Below are 23,126 nucleotides of genomic sequence, written 5' to 3' on the forward strand. Positions count from 1 at the left end.
GCGGTACAACTAACTAGTTCATTGTTAATAATTGCAGAAGACCAGAATTGATTCAGAAATTTGTAATACATCTAGCTACCCTAAGAAAAGACAGCGTACACCCACCTTAGAAGAGGGGGGAAATGTTGGGTCAGTCTGGAGATTATAACAAGATTGTTGTATTTGGCCAAGTTAGCAGTACTCTAAAATGGATCTGAAAGATATGGTAGAATTTAAGAAAGCAACTATACATGTTATCAAATACTATTGGACTGAAATAGCTAGCCTACTTCTGCACTAATGATACAGAAGAGTTATTATTTACATCAGAAAGAAAATGGGTTAAAAACCAAGATGATGTTCCAAGAATGAGACTTGATTCTTCACTCTGAAGCTGAATTATCAAACATGGGCTTGCTTTGGGCTATGAAAAATAAAAACTTCTGCTGAAGCAAGCAGGCAGTACACTGCCCTTGGTTTCCAAAGGACAGTTAAAGAGAGGGTGGTAGGAACCCTGCAACACTCAGGAGCCATCATTTCTTATCTGTTTCTTCTCCACTCATCCCTTCCATTCCACCCCCTAGAAGTTGCTACAGAGGATTGATCTGTGATCCGGAGTCTCCTCTGAAGATTAACCCTCTCTTTTCTTCAACTCCAGGTGGAAAAACCCCAAGGAGGAACTCTGGCTTCACCCTCTTAAACAGAAAAAGCAAGTTACACTGTGACATATGTGTATCTGTGCACACACACACCTGTACACACATACTAAATAAAAAGTAAATAAATTTTTAAAAAACGTAAAACTTATAAGCCAAGAGTTAAATGTATTATGGTATAAGTTAAAAGAAAGCCACTTTCTATAAGTGAAGCCAATTAAATTTTCCCATATAATTTGGAATGCAACTTTGTAATTAGTCCCAATTTCTACATAGTGAAGTTAGTCATTTCAGGGAATCTTTGTGTATTGTTTTATGCAGGTCATAGGTGCCACAGAAGAGAGAAGCTCACCAATATGCCAAGCCTTCATTTTCCATAGGAGCAGAGGGGTACAGACTTTTTGGGAAAGACTGACACTCAGCTAGCTCACTCCAGTTGCTTTATTCAAACATACACAAGGCTAACGGGGACTGGGAAAGGTTCCAGCTATCAAAGTCATCTTGCTCTTGCCGCCTATGAGAGCAGACAGCCCACACACACCTCAGTCCCTTCATGCCCTTGCTACCCATGAGAGCAGACAGCCCACACACACCTCAGTCTCTTCATGCCCTTGCTACCCATGAGAGCAGACAGCCCACACAAACCTCAGTCCCTTTTGATAATGGCTCTCCGGGTTTGCCAGGAGTGTTTTAGGACCAAGGTCAGTACATCTGCAAGCTCTCACCAAGTGCAGATTCTCCAGAGTCAACATTTTTTCAAGGTTCAAATGGTCTCAGAACAAATTCTCAGCCTCTGCTGATGAACCCAAACATAATAACAAAGGCTTTGCTGAAACATTTCATTCAAAGTCATACATCAAGGCTTTACTATACAGTTCACTACAAGTGTGTATCTCCCTCTTTGTTTTTGTTTTGTTTTTCTCATCAGCTTAGGGCTTGAATTCTGGGTACTGGGGCTCCCTGGAGAGTCTAACGATCTATTTGGTAATGTTTCCCTGTTTGACCCGTGCTGTGGTGCATTGCTTGCCAAATGCCATTTGTTATACTGTTCTCTATGGTACTGATTCATGGATACATATTCTATCCTTCCCACTTCTTGCTTCTATTTGCTAGGTCATGGAAAATTGGAGGCAAAACAAGCCACACAACTGATCCTGTTAAAAAAATATTTATTAAAAAGAAGTGTCTAAAAGTCATAACCTGAGAAATAGCAGTATTATATACAAGATTAAAGTCTAAGGAATGTAATTCAATTATCAACTTTGCAAGGATATTCCACAGGGCTGAGTTTATTAGATGTCTAACCCCGAACCAAGTGTTATTACGGTGTTACTAAATATAAAAGAACAGATTCTTTCTTCCTCTAAAAGTGGAAGAAATACAAGAAATACTAAAAGGTTCTAATCCATCAAATCACAATCCTGAGTTTCAAAAAGCCAAATCAGGAGAAAGTATATCAAAAAGAGAATGGGGAGGCTCCAGTGTAGACATTTTATCTATATCTTGCCATCCACAATTAGTAGTAGAACTTGGGCAGAAATTTACTGTCCCATTTATTCTATGCTCCTACTCTTAATAGAATGAACAGGGCATAAGCAGAGAATTTCCGTGGCTACTTGAACTTCGAAGGCCACTAGCTGAGCTTCTGAGGTACCACGAGAGGTTGGAAGTTGTAGAGAGGAGTCTTTTCCAGTAGCGTGATATAAAAGGTGATTGTGATTCCACCAAGAACAGAAAGAAGACCTTGCACAGTTAGCAGGGTGACTGTCACTTGTGCCAGGCGTGTAAGGGACCTGCTTTTCATGATAAAATCGGCAAGAGTTATGACAACTGCCTATCTCATAACTAATGAGATAAATCTTAAGGCCACGATGCTGAAGAGCTTGGTTACCCACCATTTTCAAATGATATCATATGGGTTTCAGAGTCAACAAGAACATCTTAATTCTGAAATTTCATTTAAATGGCATCTTTTGAATATAGCAATGAGATTGAATAGGCTGATGGTTCCGTCTGCTATAATTTTTATTATATGCTTATTTTGGTGCTAGCTCAGCTGAGAATACCTTTGAGACCAAGGGCAGGTGTGACATGGCATCTATGTTGGAAATAAATATACAAAATTCACTGTGATAGACTGGGTCCCAAGAGCAGTGGGGGCAAGAAAAAAACATTATGTCCGTGGACTCAAGAGTTTTCAGCTCCCAATATAAAAACTGCAAATACCATGTTTCTTATGGAATGATCTTCATCATAAGGTCACAGCCCAAGGACAAAGTCAGGGCTCTTCATGTCTCCTCTTCAGTTTGATCCAGATACCATTATTTGGCCTAAGAATCAAATCTCCAGACAGGCCCAGTTCTTCCCTCTTCTGGGTGGATTCTACCCAAAAGTGTCTCAGGATACAGGCAAGAATCGTCTTTTCCTCCATCACAGCAAACTTTTGACCTGTAAGTAAATGTCAAAACCATCACTTGGATTATAGAAACAGCCCAAGTGTGAGAGGCAAGAAACCATGGTACAGTCATCATTTCATATTCACGTAGGCCAGAGAGCCTGATCCCTGAGATGATGGCTAAAACTGGGGAGTTTGGAGTGTCCCTTTGCTCCCCCGTGAATCGGATTAGCTGGAGCAGCCAGATGTTGTAGGAAGAGAGCCACTTGTTGGTTCCAGGCTGATTAGCCTTGAAATAACCACACAAAAACTATAAATTAAATCACTGCTTGGCCCATTAGCTCTACCTTCTTAGTGACTAACTCTTACATATTAATTTAACCCATTTCTATTAATCTGTGTATGGCCACGTGGCTGTGGCTTACTGGCTAAACTTCCAGCGTCTATGTCTGGCCGGGCTACATGACTTCTCTCTGACTCCACCCTTCATTATCCCAGCATTCAGTTTAGTTTTCCCTGCCTATCTAAGTTCTGCCCTATAACAGACCAAGGTAGTCTGTTGATCACATCAGCCAGGCAATCTTACTTTTGCAGTACCACAAACTCTCTGGTCTATAGATTCTGTATCTATGTATTCAAATGACCATGGGTTAAAATATTTTTTTAAAGATTTATTTATTTATTATGTGTACAGTGTTCTGTCTGCATGTATGCCTCTGCTCTCCTCCCCTTCTCTCCCCTCCCATTCAATCCTCTCCCATGGTCCCCATGCTCCCCATTTACTCGGGGGATCGAGATTGTTTTTTATTGTCTCCTTCATTTATTCTCTCTAGAGTAACCAGATGTGGTTCAGATCCACATATTTAGATCTAGTTCATTTCATTAATATTTGCATTAATATAAGTAATAAAGAGCTAAATGCTAAAGCTGAATTGTTTATGATCATGTGATGTGCATTTGTATGTTCTTGACTGGCAGTCAGATAATGTCCATTGTCTTGGTCTGTAATTTGTTCAAACAAAAAAATAAGTCTTATCATAGACATTTTAACCATAAATAATAATGGTTATTATTGGTTAAATATGGTTATAAGACCATAATAACCAAGCTAAATCTCCAGTGTTTTAGAACTCTAGGGGTAGCAAGACAGCCCATCAGTAACTGAAGGCTCTTGCTGTCAAGCACGATGACCTGAGTTCGATCCCTGAGACCCACATGGTGGAAGGCGAGAACCAACTTCCGAAAGACTTCCTCTGACATCCACACTCTTGCGGTGGCATGACACACACACACACACACACACACACACACACTTAACAATTAAATATCTACCAGAAACTTGATTATACTCTGTTATAGGAAGAATTGTTTCTAAATCCAAAATTCTGACGTAGAAATCCTGACTCCCAGCAATATATTCTCTCCTCTCTTTCTCTCTCTCCCCCTCCCTTGCGCTCCTTCTTTTTCTCTCTCACTCTTTTCTTTACTCCCTCTCTCATTTGTTTATTTGAGGCAGGGTGTCACTATGTATCCCTACCTGGCCTTGAACTCACAGAGATTCTTACCTGCTTCTGCCTCCTGAATCTAAGCGCCTACACCAGGCAACTCCCGACATTTTATACTATGCATGTCCTTAGATGGGGGTCTTTAAGTAAAAATTAACAATGCCTAGTTACACTTAAATGAACTGAAGGAGGTCATTAAGGTTGGTCTCAGTACGAACCAAGACAATGGTATTTAACACACAAGCACACAAAGAGAAAAGACCAAGTGAAGACGCACAAAGGCTGCCACATGTAAACCAAAGCGAGAAACCTTGGAAGACCGACTCACGCCTTCCCCTGCTGCATGGTGAAACCGCTGCGTGGTAGAAGGTGTCAATCATTCCAAGCCATCTATGCTGTATTCTGTCTCAGCGATCCACTCTTTCTGCCTTCCACCACTGGATCACACACCCTGCTTTCCATACACTTAGGGACAGACTTGGGTTCTCGCGCTTACACAATACCTACTGAGCTGCCTTCCCAGCCCCTAACAATGGCATTTTAAAACCACAGTACAAAGTGGAAGAAAACAGAGCCTGTCTTAGTCCACTGCCTCAGAGATTCTTGTGAGAATCAATCACGCGGGCCTGAAAGATCCAACCCACTCGTATGGATACAAACCAATACAGTTTCGAGGTCCAGCAGAAAAGGGCACGTAGGCATAGGGATGGCGTCCTTGGGAATTCTCGGGAAAGAACCGCTCTGGCTGGAATTCCTCAGGGTCCGGGAAGTATCTGGGGTCTCGGTGCAAGGCATATGGAATGATGACTGCTTCTGTGCCTTTTGCCACTCTGAAACCAGCTGTCGAGAGAGAGCGAACTGTCAGGATGATCTACCAGATAGATACAGGAATATTTCCTCTGCTCCCTCACACTCCAATACCCACCGACTTCACAGTCTTCACTAAGACTCCGGGCAAATAAAGGGACCGAGGGGAAAACCCGAAGAGTCTCCTTAATGACGCAATCCAGATATCTAAGGTTCTTCAGGTCTTCCAAGGTGACAGGGCGAAGGGAACTACCTGGTAAAAAATAAATGTCCAAAATGAAAACAAAGTCCTAGCTAGGCTTAGGGAGGAGAGACATCAAGAGCAATATGGGACCACAACACAGGAAGTCAAATGTTCACAAAAAAAGCAGAACTTTTCCCTTTCTTTCTTTCTTTCTTCCTTCCTTCCTTCCTTCCTTCCTTCCTTCCTTCCTTTCTTCCTTTCTTCCTTTCTTTCTTCCTTCCTTTTTTTCTTTTGAGACAGTGTTTCTCTGTAGCTTTGGAGCTTGTCCTGGAACTAGCTCTTGTAGACCAGGCTGGCCTCGAACTCACAGAGATCTGTCTGCCTCTGCCTCCTGAGTGCTAGGATTAAAGGCTTGCACCACCACCGCCTTGCAAAGCAGAATTTCTATTATCAAGGATAATAAAAGAAAATGAAGCATTCGGTTAAGTAACAGAGACCAGATAAGACAAGACCATATCTCATTTTAGTATGTTAATAGAGTCACAAAGACAAATGTTAATAGAGTCACAAAGACAATGGTTGTGTATTATTCCATTTATAGAAACAGAAAGCAAAAGAGTGACTTTCAGGGGCAGGGTTAAGAGGAAGAAAGATGAGCAACTGAAGTACAGGTTTCCTTTGGGGTGCTGAAAATACTTTAGAGATGATAGAGCTTGTTGTGTAGTAGAAACAAATCCTCCTACAGCATCCCTCTGCACCGCTCTCACCACGTCAGATGCAGCCACATGGACTCTCCCTTTACCCTCATAGCTCTCTCCACCTGTGCCCTGTGCTCCCACACAGCATCTTCTTGGTGTTGCCCAAAGGCACAGCCCGTGACTCTAAGCCATGGGCACATGTGTTTGTTTTAGGTGCAAGCAGGAGTCCTATACCATGGCCTTGTGTTGATGACAACAGCACCTGTATGGATCAAAAACAACTACTGCTTTTTAGGGCCCCCAACAGAGCTAACAAAGTGGTCCAACTCACCAAACACATCATCCAGTTCCTTGTCCACTTTCCTCTGGACGTCTGGATAAGAACCCAGTAGGTATAAGGACCAGTTTATCGCAGCTGCAGTTGTATCGTGACCCTGAATTTACAAGGGGGAGACATTTAAATTGTTGTGGTGTGTGTGAGGACAAAAGTAAAGTCCCCGTGTCTCACAGCAGCAGGAAGACTGCAGTACCTAACTCATTGAGTGCAGCTGCTCACCTCAGTGAGCAACAAACAGACTCTACAGCCTCTAGGCTGGGTGGGAGTAGTGACTTCCATAACTCCAGCACTTGGGAGAAGGCTGAGGCAGGAGGATTGCTTTACTGGTTAGGTTTTACTGTCAACTTGACCCACCTGAGAAGAAAGGGACTCAATTGAAGAAGTGCCACCATCAGACAGGCCTGAAACGTGTCTGCGGGTCCTTTTCCTTGACTAATAATAGATGACTGAGACAGAGCAGCCAAAGCAACACAATACTCGGCGCTCTAGGACTTCCCTTCCCGCCACTCAGAGGCTGCTGCTACATCAGAGGATTTCCTGAAACCTTAAGTTTGCAACACCTGTAGAAAGCTCCACACTTTGTGATATTCATATAATATTTAAGGTATATTTGTAAGAAGAGTTTTTAAAAAAATACTAAAATGTCAGAGAGATTCTGTTAGAATCACAAGCTGGTTAGGTTTTCTTTGTCTAAAGCACTCTCAGCAATAGATGCGTGCTAGACTTTGAAAGGAGTGAAATGGACCTGTTTGGGGACGTTAAGAGAAACATGGAGCCACATAGGGAACCGAGGACAATGTGAGGTTTCGTGTCTTCTTGGGAAAAGTCTGGGTACCCTTAAATTTTCTTAATAAAATATAATGTGTCTATCATCACTCTGTTCTTAAATTTTAGAATTTCTGAAGAGGATATTAATTTTTTCCAGTTATACTAAAGCTGCTTTAGTGTTTGAATTTTTCAAATCTCTGCTAGTGATTCTTTTTGTAATCTTTTCTATTTATTATTCACTTATTTGGACTTAATGTGCATTGCTGTTTTGTCTGCATGCATGTTTGTGTGAGGGTGCCATATCGCCTGGAACTGGAGTCACAGACAGTTGTGAGCCGTCATGTGGGTGCTGGGAATTGAACCCAGGTCCTCTGGAAGAGCAGCCAGTGCTGTCAACCACTGAGCCATCTCTCCAACTCTCTATGCTAGTGATTCTAATCATCAAGGAGACTGGATATGTTTTAAATTAATTAATTAATTAGTGAGTGTGTGTGTGTGTGTGTGTGTGTGTGTGTGTAATGGCATAGCCCATGTTTAGAGATCAAAGAACAACCTGTAGGAGGTAGAGTTTGCCTTCCACCATGTTGACTGCAGGCATCCAACTCAGGTGGTCAAGCTCAATAGCAAGCACTTTCACTAGCTGAGCCATCTTGTTGGTCGCATTTGTGTTTTGCCTCCATGTGTGTCTGTGTGAGGGTGCCATATCCTCTAGAACTGGAGTTACAGACACTTGTGACCTGCCATGTGGGTGCTGGGACTTGGTCCTGGGTCCTCTAGAAGAGCAGCCAGTGCTCTTAACTGCTGAGCCACCTCGCTAAGCCACTCCGCCAACCCCTTCTTTTTATTTTTTATTTTGTATGTATGTATGTATGCATGTATTGCTTGCTTGTTTCTGTGGCACTGGGGCTGGAACCTAGTTCTTGTATAAGTTAGGCAGATGTCTCCACCACAATAACACTCCAGCTGTGAAAGGCTTCAATAATAAAAGTTACCTGGCAACAAAATTTACCTCAAACATGAAGGTGTCAACTTCCTCTTGGATGTCTTCTTGGCTTAACCTGTTTCCGTCCTCATCAGTCACACTCAAAAGCAAGTCCAGAAAGGCCTTGCGCTTTCTTTTGGAGGGTTCAGGGCCCCTGCCGGCACTCCAGTCTTCCTCTGCCTTCATGGCATTGACCCGTTCAGCGATGACCTGTAGGATTTAAATCATGTCGAATACACAATTTGCACTTTTGGTGAGGCTTACCGCTACATTTTTTTTCTATGAAAATATCCCAGCTTCTTGAACTTATTCCCACCCCCAAACTTTTCCTGTTTTTTTTTTTTTCTATTTTGGTAACAACTTAGGCTCTCGTGGAAGAGCAACCAAACCTTTGGTTAACACTAAGGACATCGTGTAGTGAAACTATGAAATACGATTTTCATGTTAGGACAAACCGGTAATTTTCAATACTACTTTTGCAATCTTTCTAACAGGGGAACAGAGTCACTGGCTACTAAACAGTCCCCTAGAGATGTGTGGGAACTAATGAGGAGAAGTAGAGAGGACACAGTTACAGAATACACTAATTCTAGATCCCTCTTGGTGAGTGCATCTGGTCACGGAGAAAGGAAATAGCAAGTTCATGAACCAATAGCTGCTGAGCCAATTCACCCTGCTGGCTTGCTCTTCAGGGAGCCCAGAATGCTCGGCCCTTGAGTGCACCTGTGACAGGATCCTTTACCACGTACAGGTCTCAGGTGAAAGCCACAGAGAGATCTTCCACGCTCATGCCTGCCCTGCTCACTAACACTCTCTATGTGCCTGAATTTCCTTCTTTTGTCCCTTCTTCCCTTATTACCTGACATGCTTTGAGTTTGCATTTTATTTAGCATGTTTCCCCACAATCTCAAGCATGACCATCCTCTTAGCAGAGTCTGCTTCTGTGTATTGATTCCCCCACTCAGAATAAGAACCCTGGGCCGCATTCTAGAGTGTTCATTAGATTCATCTGAATAACAATAACAGAAACAGTCCATACACCTGCTGTGTTCATGAATGTTTTCATTTTGTTTTGTATTTTTCAAGACAGGGTTTCTCTGTGTAACAACCCTGGAACTAGCTCTTGTAAGACCAGGCTAGCCTCGAAGCACCGCCTGGAGTTCATGAACATTTTTTTCCTTGTTGGGTAATTAGGTGACCTACCCATGCAGAGGCTTAAACAAGTACATTCTCAGAAATTTGGGAACAAAATACTATGTTTTCTTTTATTCCTCATGGAACTCAGAAGTGTTTATGTATCAATATATATATATATATTTTAATATTTGCAAAATGAATAACACTGTCTATGCAGTCTGGAATTCATGGCTTATTGTACTGATGTTGATGTTGCTACATTCAGAGTGAAAATGCAATTAAAAATGTGACTGCTTTTCCTCTGGCAACCTGGCGATGATGCTGCAGGCGACTCAAGGCAGCATCTCCTTCATTTAACACCCACTGACTTAATCACGTGACTCATTGGTGGACGAGCCACCAATGAAGAAGCAAGCCCAATATATTTAAGCAAAAATTACAGCAAAGAAAAGACATGTTTCAATAGGAAAATTTCACCACATTGCAATTATGTTCTATATTTTCAAACCTTGCTTTTTGGTAAACATGTCTTCAACCCAAAGATGTTTTAAACAAAACTATCACCTGCTTATTTCTCAGTTTGGAAAGAAAATAATCCTACCAAATTCATTAAATTCACTGAATTATACTATGTACTATGTTAGATGTCCTTTCCTATGAGAACTGCTGCTTTCCTGTAAACATTTCCCAAAGGGTTCCTGGACAGATCTCAGTCCCCTTCCTCCTTCCATCCAGAACCCTGCTCGTTATTATAAATGCTCAAAGTCCATAAGTCCACAGAACGTTCTGTAATTACGGTTATGGAGAACCTCCTCTCCTAGACTACTCTCCAATACGGTAGAGAATATGCTTGTCTGATTAATTTCTCTCTTTCCAACACTGGCTGCAGTGTGGAACACTCAGCAAATATTTCATTAATGCCAGCTGAATATGTAATTTTGATGTAATATTGATCATTTTTTACATTACTATTCTATTTAAATTTTATAGAAAATATATTTTATGCCATGATCCTACATTTGGGTATATTTTTTTAAAAAAACATAACAACATTGGGTTTAAGAAGATGGGCTGGGTGGTAGTGGCACACATCTTTAATCCCAGTACTCAGGAGGCAGAGATAGGCAGATCTCTGTGAGTTTTGAGGCCAGCCTGGTCTGCGGAGTGGGTTCCAGGACAGGCTCCAAAGTTACAGAGAAGCCCTGTCTCCAAAAAATAAAATAAAATAAATAAATAAATAAAATAAACAATATTCTCATATTTGGTAATAGCTGCACAACATTGTAAAGTCATTTAATCCCACTTGATTCTATACTTTGCATATTTTAACACATGCACACAGTGCCACACACACAAACACACACACACAACTTACATTGTTGGTGAAAGTATGTAGGCACTTGAGTCCCCTTCTGTGTTCGCGTCCTTCTTTAAACAGAAGGTACCAAAGGTCAAACCAAAACCAGGGCATCTTCATTCTGCGGTATATCATATCACTCACCCTATAAACAGGATAACAGTACCTTTGATGTCAGAAACGTTATCTGCTGACCTCTGGAACCCAGCCTCGATAACGGTAATAAATAAAGTGATGCTGATTTGTGTTCGAGGCTGCTAGAGATCCATGTTTAGTGCTCAGTGGTGGAATAATAGATCACATCACATATAATGGAGCTTCAGCAAATAATGGTTGTACTGGGGAACTGAAAACTCCTCTCTGAAACCTGCAGATGTCTTTGCCCAGTGCTTTTATGCCTACAGCGCAAGTTCACAATTTCCCGGGAATGTTAGGGCTTTTATACTGAAGGCTTAGATAAAATCTGCCTCTAGGCTCTGTGCACTTACTCAGTTACTCTTCTGAGGACATTAAAAACTCTGGGGCCAGTGAGAAGGCTCAGCAACTAAACAGGCCTGACAACCTGAGGTCTAATTTTGGGACGCACATGGCAAAAGGGAAGAAGCAGTTTCAGCTTCTACAAGTTGTTCTCGACTTCTGCATGTGCACCGTGGTGCACACACACACACACACTCATACATATGCACACAAAATAGATACGTGTGATTGAGAAATAAGCGGTCTTTACAAGAAACTGCACATTAAATAGCAACCTGTCACAGAGCTGTTTCCAGCACCTGCCTCTCATTTGAAATGACAGGGCAGACACACCTCTGCTCAGTCTCCTTTAGGACAGTCTAAGTGACAGCTCTTTAAAGGCTCTTTGAAGCTTTGAGCACAATTCTAGAACATAGCCATGCTTTGCAGTCTGATAATAACTTGATCTTTTCTTTGTCAACAACTGTTAAAATTCCTAAATATCTATTTCATGGTTCAGTGGCCATCTTCCACACTATTCTGTTGTCTGTGTCAATTTTAAAGTAACTGGCAATTAGCTGTATGATGCCTGGCTGGTTATAGATGTTCAGTAAATATCTGTTAGCATGAAACTAATTGAACAATAAAGGAATATAGTATAAATCACGTAAAATTCTAGCCCCATCTCTTAATAGGCGAATAACTCCTCGAACTTTTAAAGTTTAAAAGGATGGCCTCAATTGCAAAATCAGCATACAATCAATGCATAAGATATGAAAAAATACATGGTATTAAAAATTTCCCAATAAAACAGAAAGCACACACAGAACAGCAGTAACCACTGCTAGCATTGTGGTGTAGATCTAGAATAGTGGTTCTCAAACTTCCTAATGCTGAGTCCCTTTAACACAGTTCCTCATATTGTGCTGGCCCCCAACCATAAAATTCTTTTCATTGCTATTTTGTAACTGTAATTCTGCTACTGTCGTTAACCATAATGTAAATATCTAACACGCATGTTATCTGATATGTGACCCGTGTGATAGGGTCATCTGACCCCCAGAGGGGTCACAGCACACGGGTTGAGAACTGTTACAGAGTGTTCATAAAAATAACGGATAAAGGCATGTTATTAGGATTGTTTCTATCTTTCTTTTGCCTTGGGACATCATGGTGCTATGAGAAATTTTAAATTACTGTAGCATTCAGACATACAATAAATTTATAGCAATCGCCTGTTACTAATGTTGATGCCTATATTATGAAGTGAATCTTTAGTTTAAAATTTTATTTCAAACACAATCAAAATACCACATAGATAGATGTGATTAGCAATGGTTTTAAAGCCCAAATCAGTAGCAATTTTAAAGAATATTTAAAGACTACATACACACACACACTCACACGCTTGCATATGCACACACTCCCACAGTCACACACACACGCTTGCACATGCACACATGCACACAGTCACACACACGCTTGCACATGCACACACTCACACAGTCACACGCACACATAGTCACACAACGCACACACACAGTCACACACACGCTTGTACATGCACACACTCACACAGTCTCTCTCTCTCTCTCACACACACACACTCATACACACACACACAAACACACACACACTTGCACATGCACGCACTTACCTATACACTGTCCGGACGTACTCAGAATCACCATTACTTTGAGCTCCGATGTTCTTCCCCATAGCTGTTTCTGCAACATACAGAGAGAAACATTTCCTACACAGCCAGCTGTGTTTGCCGTGTGACACGGGATGCTGAGAGACAGGTGGATCCTGTTCTCTTCTGTTCGCCGCTTCTTTTCCCTTCCGCACATCTTATTTACAGTTCCTGTCATCCTTTCCTTTTGACCTTCCCCGCCACACGCACCCCGGGAATGACTGCTGCTTCTTGGGGGGAGTTACAACACTACCCTGAAGGATGCTGGGTCCTTTCCTATCAATCCCCTCATTTGTCCCACCCACGGAATCTTATTTCCTATTTCGGCCATTTATTGTCACGGTATAAACCAATCGCACTTACCACAGATTATATCCAACGCACAAAGAGTGACGTGGAAAAAGCAATTAAATGCTCCTTGGTTGACGTGTTTTTCAAGCTTGCCAACCAATACATTTGCTTGCTCGTTCATGACATCTAAGAAATCTTCCAGAATTGTAAAATGGAAGGTGGGCGTTAACATTTTCCTCCTGGAGCGCCATTTGTTCCCAGTACTGAAAGCAGGACATCACAATAAACTCAAGAGGAGCAGAGCCACAGGGCTCAGAAGCCGCAAGCCCAGCCCCATTAGCTTGATTCTGAAACAGCCTCCACCACGGCGCCGTAATGATCTCATTCAAATGAGAAAGGAAGCCGCATACTATAATCCCACTTATTCCCACAGTGTCGATATCTGGACCTCATTCTATGATATTAATAGTTAAAATTAATTTTATAAAATATAAAATATTGAGAATATTTTGTCCATTTCTAAGATGAATTTCTGAAGACCAGCCCCTCCCCTAGGCCTTGATTTTCAGACACCTGTTTGAAGCCTGAAAAAGAGTTTACTAAATGCCTGTTCCTGGCTGACCTTCTCTTAGGGGAGAGGCTTATTTCCAGGTGTCAGATCAAGGCTGATTTATGTAGGTATCTGCAGCTACCTGGCTGTTCCACTAGCTTTTCAAGGCTTCCCCCCACCACACATTTTCCGTCTGCTGCAGACCTCCTAGTTCTTAGAGTGCTTTTCACACTTACGAGCTCACAACTTCTGATTATAGGCATGGCTGGCTAGGAACTGCCTATTTACCATAGCTGTACGCTACTGGGTAGCTGGACAGTTGTCTATCAAAAAACCTCAGACAATCCTTACCTTGTGAGAAGTCCTAGGCCCAGCCATGGCTGTAGAAACTTGTACAGAAATGATTTATCAATTTGCTTTGAACTGGTCAAAATTACCTTAAGAAGAAATTAAAAAAAAAGATTTAAACATCAAAATAACTGCAATTATAAGAACACCAGACTAGGTCTGCTTTTCAGATCAATATTTTATCAATGTTTATTATTCTCTGTGGTTCATTTAATTCTTATGCCTAGAAAAAAACTTGCTCGGAGTTTCAAATTAGTATTTATTTCATAGAAATGATATTCTATCCACACTTGGGGACCAAATGCAGCTGAGGAAAATGTAAAGGTGAATCCCTTGATTATCTTTGGCTTTTGTTTTCACTATGGGGAGTTCTTTGTCTCCGGAGCTTACACTTATGCACAGCCCTTAATCACTTTCCTTAAAGGAACTGGAGCTCAGGCATCATTAACATCAATTTATGAGCTTTTAAACATTAAACAATTAGAAATATTGTCCCTGGTACTCTGACTGTGGGACCCTTGGTTCAGAAACTTGGAGAAGAAAAAAAGAAAAAAAAACCCATTTCACTCTTTAGAATCAAATTAGACTAATTACACAGCCTTATCAAGAGAAAAAGAGAGAACTTAAAAAAAAAAACCCACCTCCTGTTGAATCACGCACACTTCATGGCCCAATCTTCCATCCTTTTTGACCCTCCCTTGCCCTGCTAGTCCACCCTGACCTAAAGACTTGTCTCCACCTGAACACAGTGGGGCACCTTGGGTGTGAAGGGCGGGCTTGACATTTCTCTGTGGATGCAAACTTAGAAGCTTTTCACCGTCTGTTTACCTTTCTAGAAATGGTAACTTTTAAAAAGAAAATTTAAAAACTGTGGCTCAGCAACTTGCCAGCCCACTAATTAATAAATAAACCAGCCAAACCACGCAAAGGCTTAAAATAACATCCCCGATATTAATCAGATTCTGCCAGCACCCTAGTGGTCACCTAGTCCCCCAAACTCCCTCCCCTGCCATGGTCCCTCAAAACAAACGTTATTGTTATTTAAAGGTTTGTTTGTTCCTGTACACATTGATGATATAGAAATATTTGCCTTTTCAGTGATTACTCTGTTATCTAGCACCTATGTCTCAGGTGCATTGGAGCGTTCTCCTTCAGTAAGGAAGTAGGATTGTAGGAACAATTTTTCTGAGAATGCTGCCTGTAGCTTGCCATTACTCTCAGACTCCCACTCCATCTGTAACAAGCTAATAATGTGACTAGAGATCATTTATGACTATGCTTTTGTTCCGCTTATACGCTGTACAGTCAGCCTGTTTAGAATGGACCTCTAGGAAAAACAATGAAATCAATCTCACTCTACTTCAGATTCCCACTGTAATTAACTTCTTTAAGCTCATTGAATGCATGGCTTGAATGTGCCATATTCTCTGTTTTTTCTTTGTAATCCACTCATGCCTCTGACTTACAACAATTGATAGTAACTAGACCTAAAACCATTCCCTGAAAGCAGCAAGACATTGAAAGCAACACATACACACACTCCATACACACCTTCACACACACACACACACACATACACACACTCCATACACACCTTCACACACACACACACACATACACACACTCCATACACACCTTCACACACACACACACACATACACACACTCCATACACACCTTCACACACATACACACACTCCATACACACCTTCACACACACACACACATACACACACTCCATACACACCTTCACACACACACACACACACTCCATACACACCTTCACACACACACACACACACACACATACACACACTCCATACACACCTTCACACACACACACACATACATACACACCTTCACACACACACACACACACACACATACACACACTCCATACACACCTTCACACACACACACACACATACACACACTCCATACACACCTTCACACACACACACACATACACACACTCCATACACACCTTCACACACACACACATACACACACTCCATACACACCTTCACACACACACATACACACACTCCATACACACCTTCACACACACACACACACATACACACACTCCATACACACCTTCACACACACACACATACACACACTCCATACACACCTTCACACACACACACATACACACACTCCATACACACCTTCACACACACACACACACACTTCATACACACCTTCACACACACACACACATACACACACTCCATACACACCTTCACACACACACACACATACACACACTCCATACACACCTTCACACACACACACACACACATACACACCTTCACACACACACACACACATACACACCTTCACACACACACATACACACACTCCATACACACCTTCACACACACACACACACAATTTTGAAAGAAGCATGTGGTCACACATCGATAATATCTGGTTGTGGCTTTAAGTGCTATTCTGAGTCAAAAGTATTAGAAAAACACTTTTTTTTTTTACCTTTTGACAATCCTATAAAAGATGATTAAGACAAAATTTCCTCATTTTTTCTCAATACCATGTTCACTGTACTGTTTAGTAAACAGACAGAATAGCCTTTATGGTAGTGTGAATGAGAATGACCCACATGTTTGAATATACTGAGAATGCTCATATATTTGAATATATAGTCTACTTTTTGTGGACCTGTTTGAGAAGGATTAGAAGGTGTGGCCTTGTTGAATGAGGTATGCCACTGAAGCTCGGCTCTGAGGTTTCAAAAGTCTATACTATTCCCAGTTAGTTCTCTGCCCAATTCTTGTGGAGTGAGATGTGAGCTCTCAGTTACTGCCTAGCACCATACCCGCTTGCCTGCTGCTCCCTGCCAAGGTGAGCATGGACTCTAACCCTCTGGAACCATAAGCCTCAAATTAAAATATTTCTCTTACAAGTGACCTTGGTCACGGTGTTTCTTTACAAGCAGTAGAACTAAATAACTAAGTCAGCCTCTGCTCCAGACATAGGGTCAGAACACCACAGAACATTCCAGGGAAACAACCCCAAGGCTTAGTTTCTTTTCCTTATGCTCCACATCCTCTGGACAGTAATAATAAATTTATCACGGATAGTATGAGGCCCTAAAAACCATGATGAAAACACCCTATTTTATTAGCCATGTATTTTGAACTTTTAAAACTGCCTGGTGCCCCAGGCTTGGTGCAGGACCACTGCACTGGCTGTTCAGGAGTCTGAGGCAGGAGACTTCCAGACAAGTTCAAGGGTAGCCTGGAACTACAGGATGTGTTCAAAGCCACATTGGGCAGATGCTGTGGGACCATGATCTTTTATCCTGTCTCTTGTATTATTTTTAATAAAATGCTGACTGGCCAATAGCCAGGCAGGAAGTAGAGGTGGGGTGATAAGAACAGGAGAATTCTGGAAAGAGAAAAGCTCAGTCTGCAGTCGTCACCCAAACATAGAGGATGCAGATGAAAATACCTTGCTGATGAAAAGTACCAAGCCACGTGTCTAACACAGACAAAAATATGGGTTAAGATGTCAGAAATAATTAATAAGAAGCCCAAGCTATTAGGCCAAGCAGTTTATGATTAATGCAAGCCTCTGTGTATTTCTTTGGAACTGAATGATTGCAGGACCTGGTGGGACAGAAACCTCTGTCAACAAACGGAAGACCATCTGCGTGACATGCAGTAGCCTTAGATTTAATCTCCAATACAAACCGGAACACTAAAAACCCAAAACAACAACAACCACAGAAATCTCCCTCGGAAGACATGTATCCAAATGAGAACAAATGTATAGGGACCTAATGAGAAACACGTGCAGCTATGGGAGTTATTCTCCCAGGATTGCAAGCGAACTGCAGAGAGAAATCACTGAATGGCCTGCACTGTGCCTTCTAAAACGCTCTTTGGGTGGAGCGTAAGGAAATGTGCAGCTGTATCTGTCCCATGTATTCGGATGAACTTCTTACATCCCAGCCTCCAGAGCACACCGTCCCCTGTAGGACTACATACCCACCTCCACGTTCTCTGCCTTATAAAGAGCCACGAGGGGCACTGGTCCAATCCAGAGTTTAATGAGGGGCAGGTGTCGGAATTCCTCTGTGTACTGCATTAACTGCTGAAAAAAGTCTGAAAGAAAAATATTTTGTCCTAAAGTCAATGGAGACAGGAATTTGTTCATTGAAATGTGCGAAGTTTCATCACCTCCTTTCGACAAATACATAAAGTAAGTGATAGATCACCATTACAGGAAGCTGCGGAGGGGAGGGGAGCTCCCATGAGCTGCAATGTTCCTGTAGCTGTAACATTATTTAAAAAATACTATCTATCCTTCAAATAAATGTAACAATGATATAAGCTCTTATAAGTTAATTATTATGATTTAAAATGGCAACATGTAGATTCTTAATAAATCAGTGTCCAATGCTTGCTGGAAAGTGGTCAAGCCAGGTCCCAGGACCCTGAACCACTTGGAAAAGAAACTGCAAACATCTCTTAGATAAAAAGTCTTGTCAGTATTGTCAAAATTTCAGGGAAAGAACTGGAAAGATGGTTCAGCCAGTAAAGTTATCTATTGACACAACATTCAACCTAAATTTGAGCCCCTGGGATCCACACAGTGGAAGGAAAGAGATGACTCTAACTAGGTAGATGTCCTTTCACTTCCACACATGCACTGTGACACACGTCAGCACACACACATGCATACACACACATGTGCACACACACATATACACACATGTGCACACAAACACACACACATGCAGTAAGTAAATGAATAAAATAAATGTTAATAGGGAAATTGTTTTAAAACTTTAAAACTTAGAGCTGGAGAGATGGCTCAGTGGGTAAAAACACATACTGCTCTTCCTGAGGACCAAAGTTCAATTCCCACCACTAATAGAAGACTACTTTAAATCCATCTGCAGGGGATCTAACATCCTTTTCTGGTCTCCAAAAGCACCCACACATATGTGTCATACATTCACACAGATACACACATGTACATACACACATGTATATATATATATATATGTAGCATGTTTTAATATTTTTTAATCCTGGGCTATATCAACTCATTGATTTCAGAGCATTCTGTTCCACATTTGCCTTCTGCGTGGTTTGGTCTGATGTGGTAGGAAGATGAGGACATTTGAATCTGTGGTTGGAGGGAGACAAATCCAAAGGCTGGGCCCTTTGGTTATTTAATAGGAAAGGCTGGCCGATGTATGAATTTAGATGCCAACAGGAGTCTACAGGCAACACTCAGAGGGAGGATACCAAGGCGTGTATCTGGACATTAGCCACAGAGTAAAAGGCACAGCCTCTTACATAAGTGTAGCTCAGAGCAGAGATTCTATCTTAGCGTGTTCTGATAGGCCACTTTTGCTCAGCTCAATGCTGAGTATGAAAGGTCTCCATAAATGCTTGGTTGGTGCTTAAAGGACTCGCTGTAAACAAGTGCATCTTAACTAACTCCAATAGTTTCTTCTATAAATGGAATGAGTAAAAACAGCAACAAAACCCTTAACTCGGAGAGCTCTCAACCACTTCCCAAATAAAGTCAGTTTCATAACTGAAAATTGAGCAATGGTTTTCTGTCCCCAAGTCCAGTACTTGTGGACTGATTAGCCGTCCCTTTCTAAGTGGCCATTCTCCTCACTCATAGTCACTTCAACAAGAACGACTCGGAAGAGCCCCATCAGCTCAAAGTTCTTTTGCATCTGGTCTTAGTCACTAAAGATTTCAGTGCATTTCCCCAAAATATGAGACTTACCAAGGGTGAAGTTGGAGGGGCTCTATGGCTATGTATGACCCTTCCAAGTAGAGTTTTGTTCCCAGACATTTATAATTCCAAGTGAGGAAATTCAGAAAAGGCCAAAATATTTAAAAGATAAACCCCGAAGGGCTATCATCTTGAAAATAAAATTACAGAAAGATAATTTTCAAAAATTATATAAAAAGTATTTCCTAAGCCGGGCGGTGGTGGCGCACACCTTTAATCCCAACACTTGGGAGGCAGAGGCAGGCGGATCTCTGTGAGTTCGAGACCAGCCTGGTCTACAAGAGCTAGTTCCAGGACAGGCTCCAAAGCTACAGAGAAACCCTGTCTCGAAAAACCAAAAAAAAAAAGAAAAAAATATTTCCTTAAAATTTCAGAAAGTGGTTTAGTTGAAAACCCACTAGACTGTCTCAGAGGCCACTTTATGTCATAAAATAAGTAATCCCGTGTATATCTTTACAGTCAAAACATCCGGATGTGTTAATGACAATCATAACAGATCAACTGTGTTCGTAAAGAAATGGGTCAAAAGTTTAAATACATAAATACATCACCACCACTGTAATGGCTTGCATCTCAGTGTATATACACAGCACAAGGGTGACGCAGATGTTAAAAGAGCTGAGGCCTCGAGGAGGTGTTCTTTGTGCATCTCCCCATTCCTTGAGCGTGTCTCAGTGTTCTTAGATACACACATCTAAAGGTCAATCTTGTGCCCAGACCAACGTACGAAAACAGTGCCTAAGATGAATTAGAACTCTGAGTCTTTGAGCCGTGGGTGAAGGAAGTAAAGTATATGCCTAGAAAACTGTGGAGGAGGAGGTGGGGAGGCTGGGATTTGCCTAAGCGATACAGTCTGAAGGCTGGCCAGCCTGGTCGTCTGACGACCAAGGCACGTGAAGAAAGGTTCAGGGAGACATCAGTTGGCTTTCGGTATCCTTTCTCTGCACTCAGGATGGGTGGGCTGCTGGGATTCTGCCCATGCTAAAGGTGAATTTTTCTTAGCTGGGTCACTCGGATTCATACACTGACCTCCTTTGAAAAAACCCTTACAGACACATTCCAGATAATGCCTTGCCAGCTCTCATTCTATGGAAGATGATCCTCTCCCCCTCCCCCCCCCCGTATATAACCAGAATCACAGAATGGTTTCATGAAAATCAGAGTATCTACGCTAAAAGCCGTTTTGTTCCCCAATAAGCATTTTGGGTTTTGGGTTTTGTCTGTCATGATTTTCACAGTGGAATTGTTAGGAAAAGTTCTCAAGCCTCAGAGTGGAGGGGAAGTTAGTTTTCTTTTGAGTATAGGCAAGTAAGCAGCGTGCGTGTTAGCAATGTGGTTTTAACATACCTACATAGATTGTTAGGTAACTAATGTTAACTTTACTTGGATTTCTGCTAGAAAATATTTTTGGTACGTACTTTCCTATGATGTCTCAGCTTAGTCATGTCACGTTGTCATGAGGCGTAGTTTTTGTCTGGGGTCACAGAAATGATAATAAAGGATCTTAAGAAGGTTTAGAGTTGATGTTCGGCCTGTAGTAACTATTAATAATTAGTATAAAGAAAGGGTACATTCTGAGGCAGGTTTATGTTAAAACGTGCCATGCTGGATGTATCTCCCCTATTCTGGGCATCCTAACACACACGGCCATAGAAATTAAGTGTTAAGATCAAATGCACTACTCCAACAGGGGACCACAAATACTACTATGGTGAAGAACTTTCTAATTTAAAGTATTTTGTTTTTACATCAGCAGAACCAAAAAAATGCATAAAACGTATTTTTAAAAGATTATTTCAAGTTTTGAAATAAATCACTTTTAATAAATAAATTTTTTGAAACTGGCCATGCAATTTTCACCTCAAGGCCCAGGCAGCAGAGTCTGCTGAAGTAGTCTTGCAAAACTTTCTCTGAGCGGTCGAAATACAAAGGCCAAGAGAATTTTAGCTGCATATTGGTCAAGTCATGCAATGTCTGGGTGGTGAACCCCAAAACAACCTCTGCTCTCTTGTTTTCTTAACTAAGATACAAAGAGGAATGGCATTAAGTTTGAGGATATTTGCAGCTTTCCCAGGGGTTTCCTCCTTAATGTTTTGCAAAGCACAGCATAAGAAGAGAGAAAAAAACCAAAGGAACCACAGGTACCTGGAAATATTCCAATCTGTATGTACACTCGTTATAGGACGGGAGAGACACGATGCAATTTGGCAGGCACCAGAGTGGAAGCTGGAATCGGGAGACCTGGGAATTTATTCTATAGGGATCAAAGATTTCTACTTTCTCCTAGTAGCCAAAGAGAATCTGAGGGATGTGAGGAGCCCAGTATGGCAAAGGGTGGGGAGGGGTCGGGTAGATAGGTTTCAGAGACTGACAAGGAGCCTAGCAGTCTTCGGGTCAGAGTATAGATTCCTTGTACAAACCCTTACCTGCGCCATTGGGCTTCATTAGCAGCGCGTGTCCCACAAAGGGATAGGCGGGACCCACCGCTGGGATAGATCGCATCTGCAGCCATTTCCGCGCATAGCTAGCCAGCATCTGCAGAATGTTGAGCAGGACTGTGGCGCCGGCCACCGAGACCGCGCTTGCTGCGCCCCAGAGCAACAGCTTCTGCCCGATGAGCCCTAACCACAACCACAACATCTCTCTCTCTCCTCTCCTTGCTGGCTGCGGGCTGGTAGCGTTCAGCCGCTGCGGGGCGCGGCGGACTGAGGGAGGTCTTGGGATTGAGGGAGGTCTTGCTCCAAGTTCAAGCGACAGTGTCAGGGGACCAGTTCGGGAACTCCGGGATGCAGGAGCTCCGAGCTCAGCGAGAGGACCCGGGACACGTCCTGTCCGCTCGGTCTTCCTGCCCTGGAGCCCGGTAATTCTGCAGACACCGTTGCCGCTAGACCCTGGGGACAAAGTTTCTGAGGCTAAGATAAAGCGCCTCTGGCTTGTTATGATGCCCCGCTGGAGCCTGCGTCATCCACGCCGGCCTCTTGGGTGCTAGACGAAAGCGAAAGACCCGGAACAGCTTCTGAACTCTGAAGTTCAGAATGCACTTGAAGTCTTTCAGTGTGGAAAGATGGCAGAGGAGGTCGAATTTAGGAATTTAGGACAGCTTCTGGACGGAGAAAAAACTAGACAGTCATATCTCCAGCTCTGAACACACCGAGGTCTGATGGGGGCGGGCTGTTTAGGATTTTACAACACCCCCT

At 42.1% G+C, this 23,126-nt stretch overlaps 1 protein-coding gene across 1 annotated transcript; it reads right to left on the reverse strand.

Annotated features, from left to right (window-relative positions):
* Positions 1–1,795: 1,795 nt before the first annotated feature.
* Positions 1,796–22,920, reverse strand: Cyp4v2 (cytochrome P450 family 4 subfamily V member 2). Its single transcript, XM_075986632.1, has 11 exons — positions 22,356–22,920; positions 18,160–18,272; positions 14,147–14,232; positions 13,318–13,508; positions 12,919–12,988; positions 10,824–10,950; positions 8,339–8,521; positions 6,556–6,658; positions 5,461–5,595; positions 5,196–5,375; positions 1,796–3,083 (listed from the first exon to the last, which is right to left on the reverse strand). Exons 1-11 carry the CDS (start codon positions 22,567–22,569, stop codon positions 2,914–2,916), a joined length of 1,572 nt encoding a protein of 523 aa, XP_075842747.1. The 5' UTR covers positions 22,570–22,920; the 3' UTR covers positions 1,796–2,913.
* Positions 22,921–23,126: the final 206 nt, after the last annotated feature.

This window comes from Microtus pennsylvanicus, chromosome 9 (assembly GCF_037038515.1).
Source record: "Microtus pennsylvanicus isolate mMicPen1 chromosome 9, mMicPen1.hap1, whole genome shotgun sequence".
Classification (NCBI taxonomy): Eukaryota; Metazoa; Chordata; class Mammalia; order Rodentia; family Cricetidae; genus Microtus; species Microtus pennsylvanicus.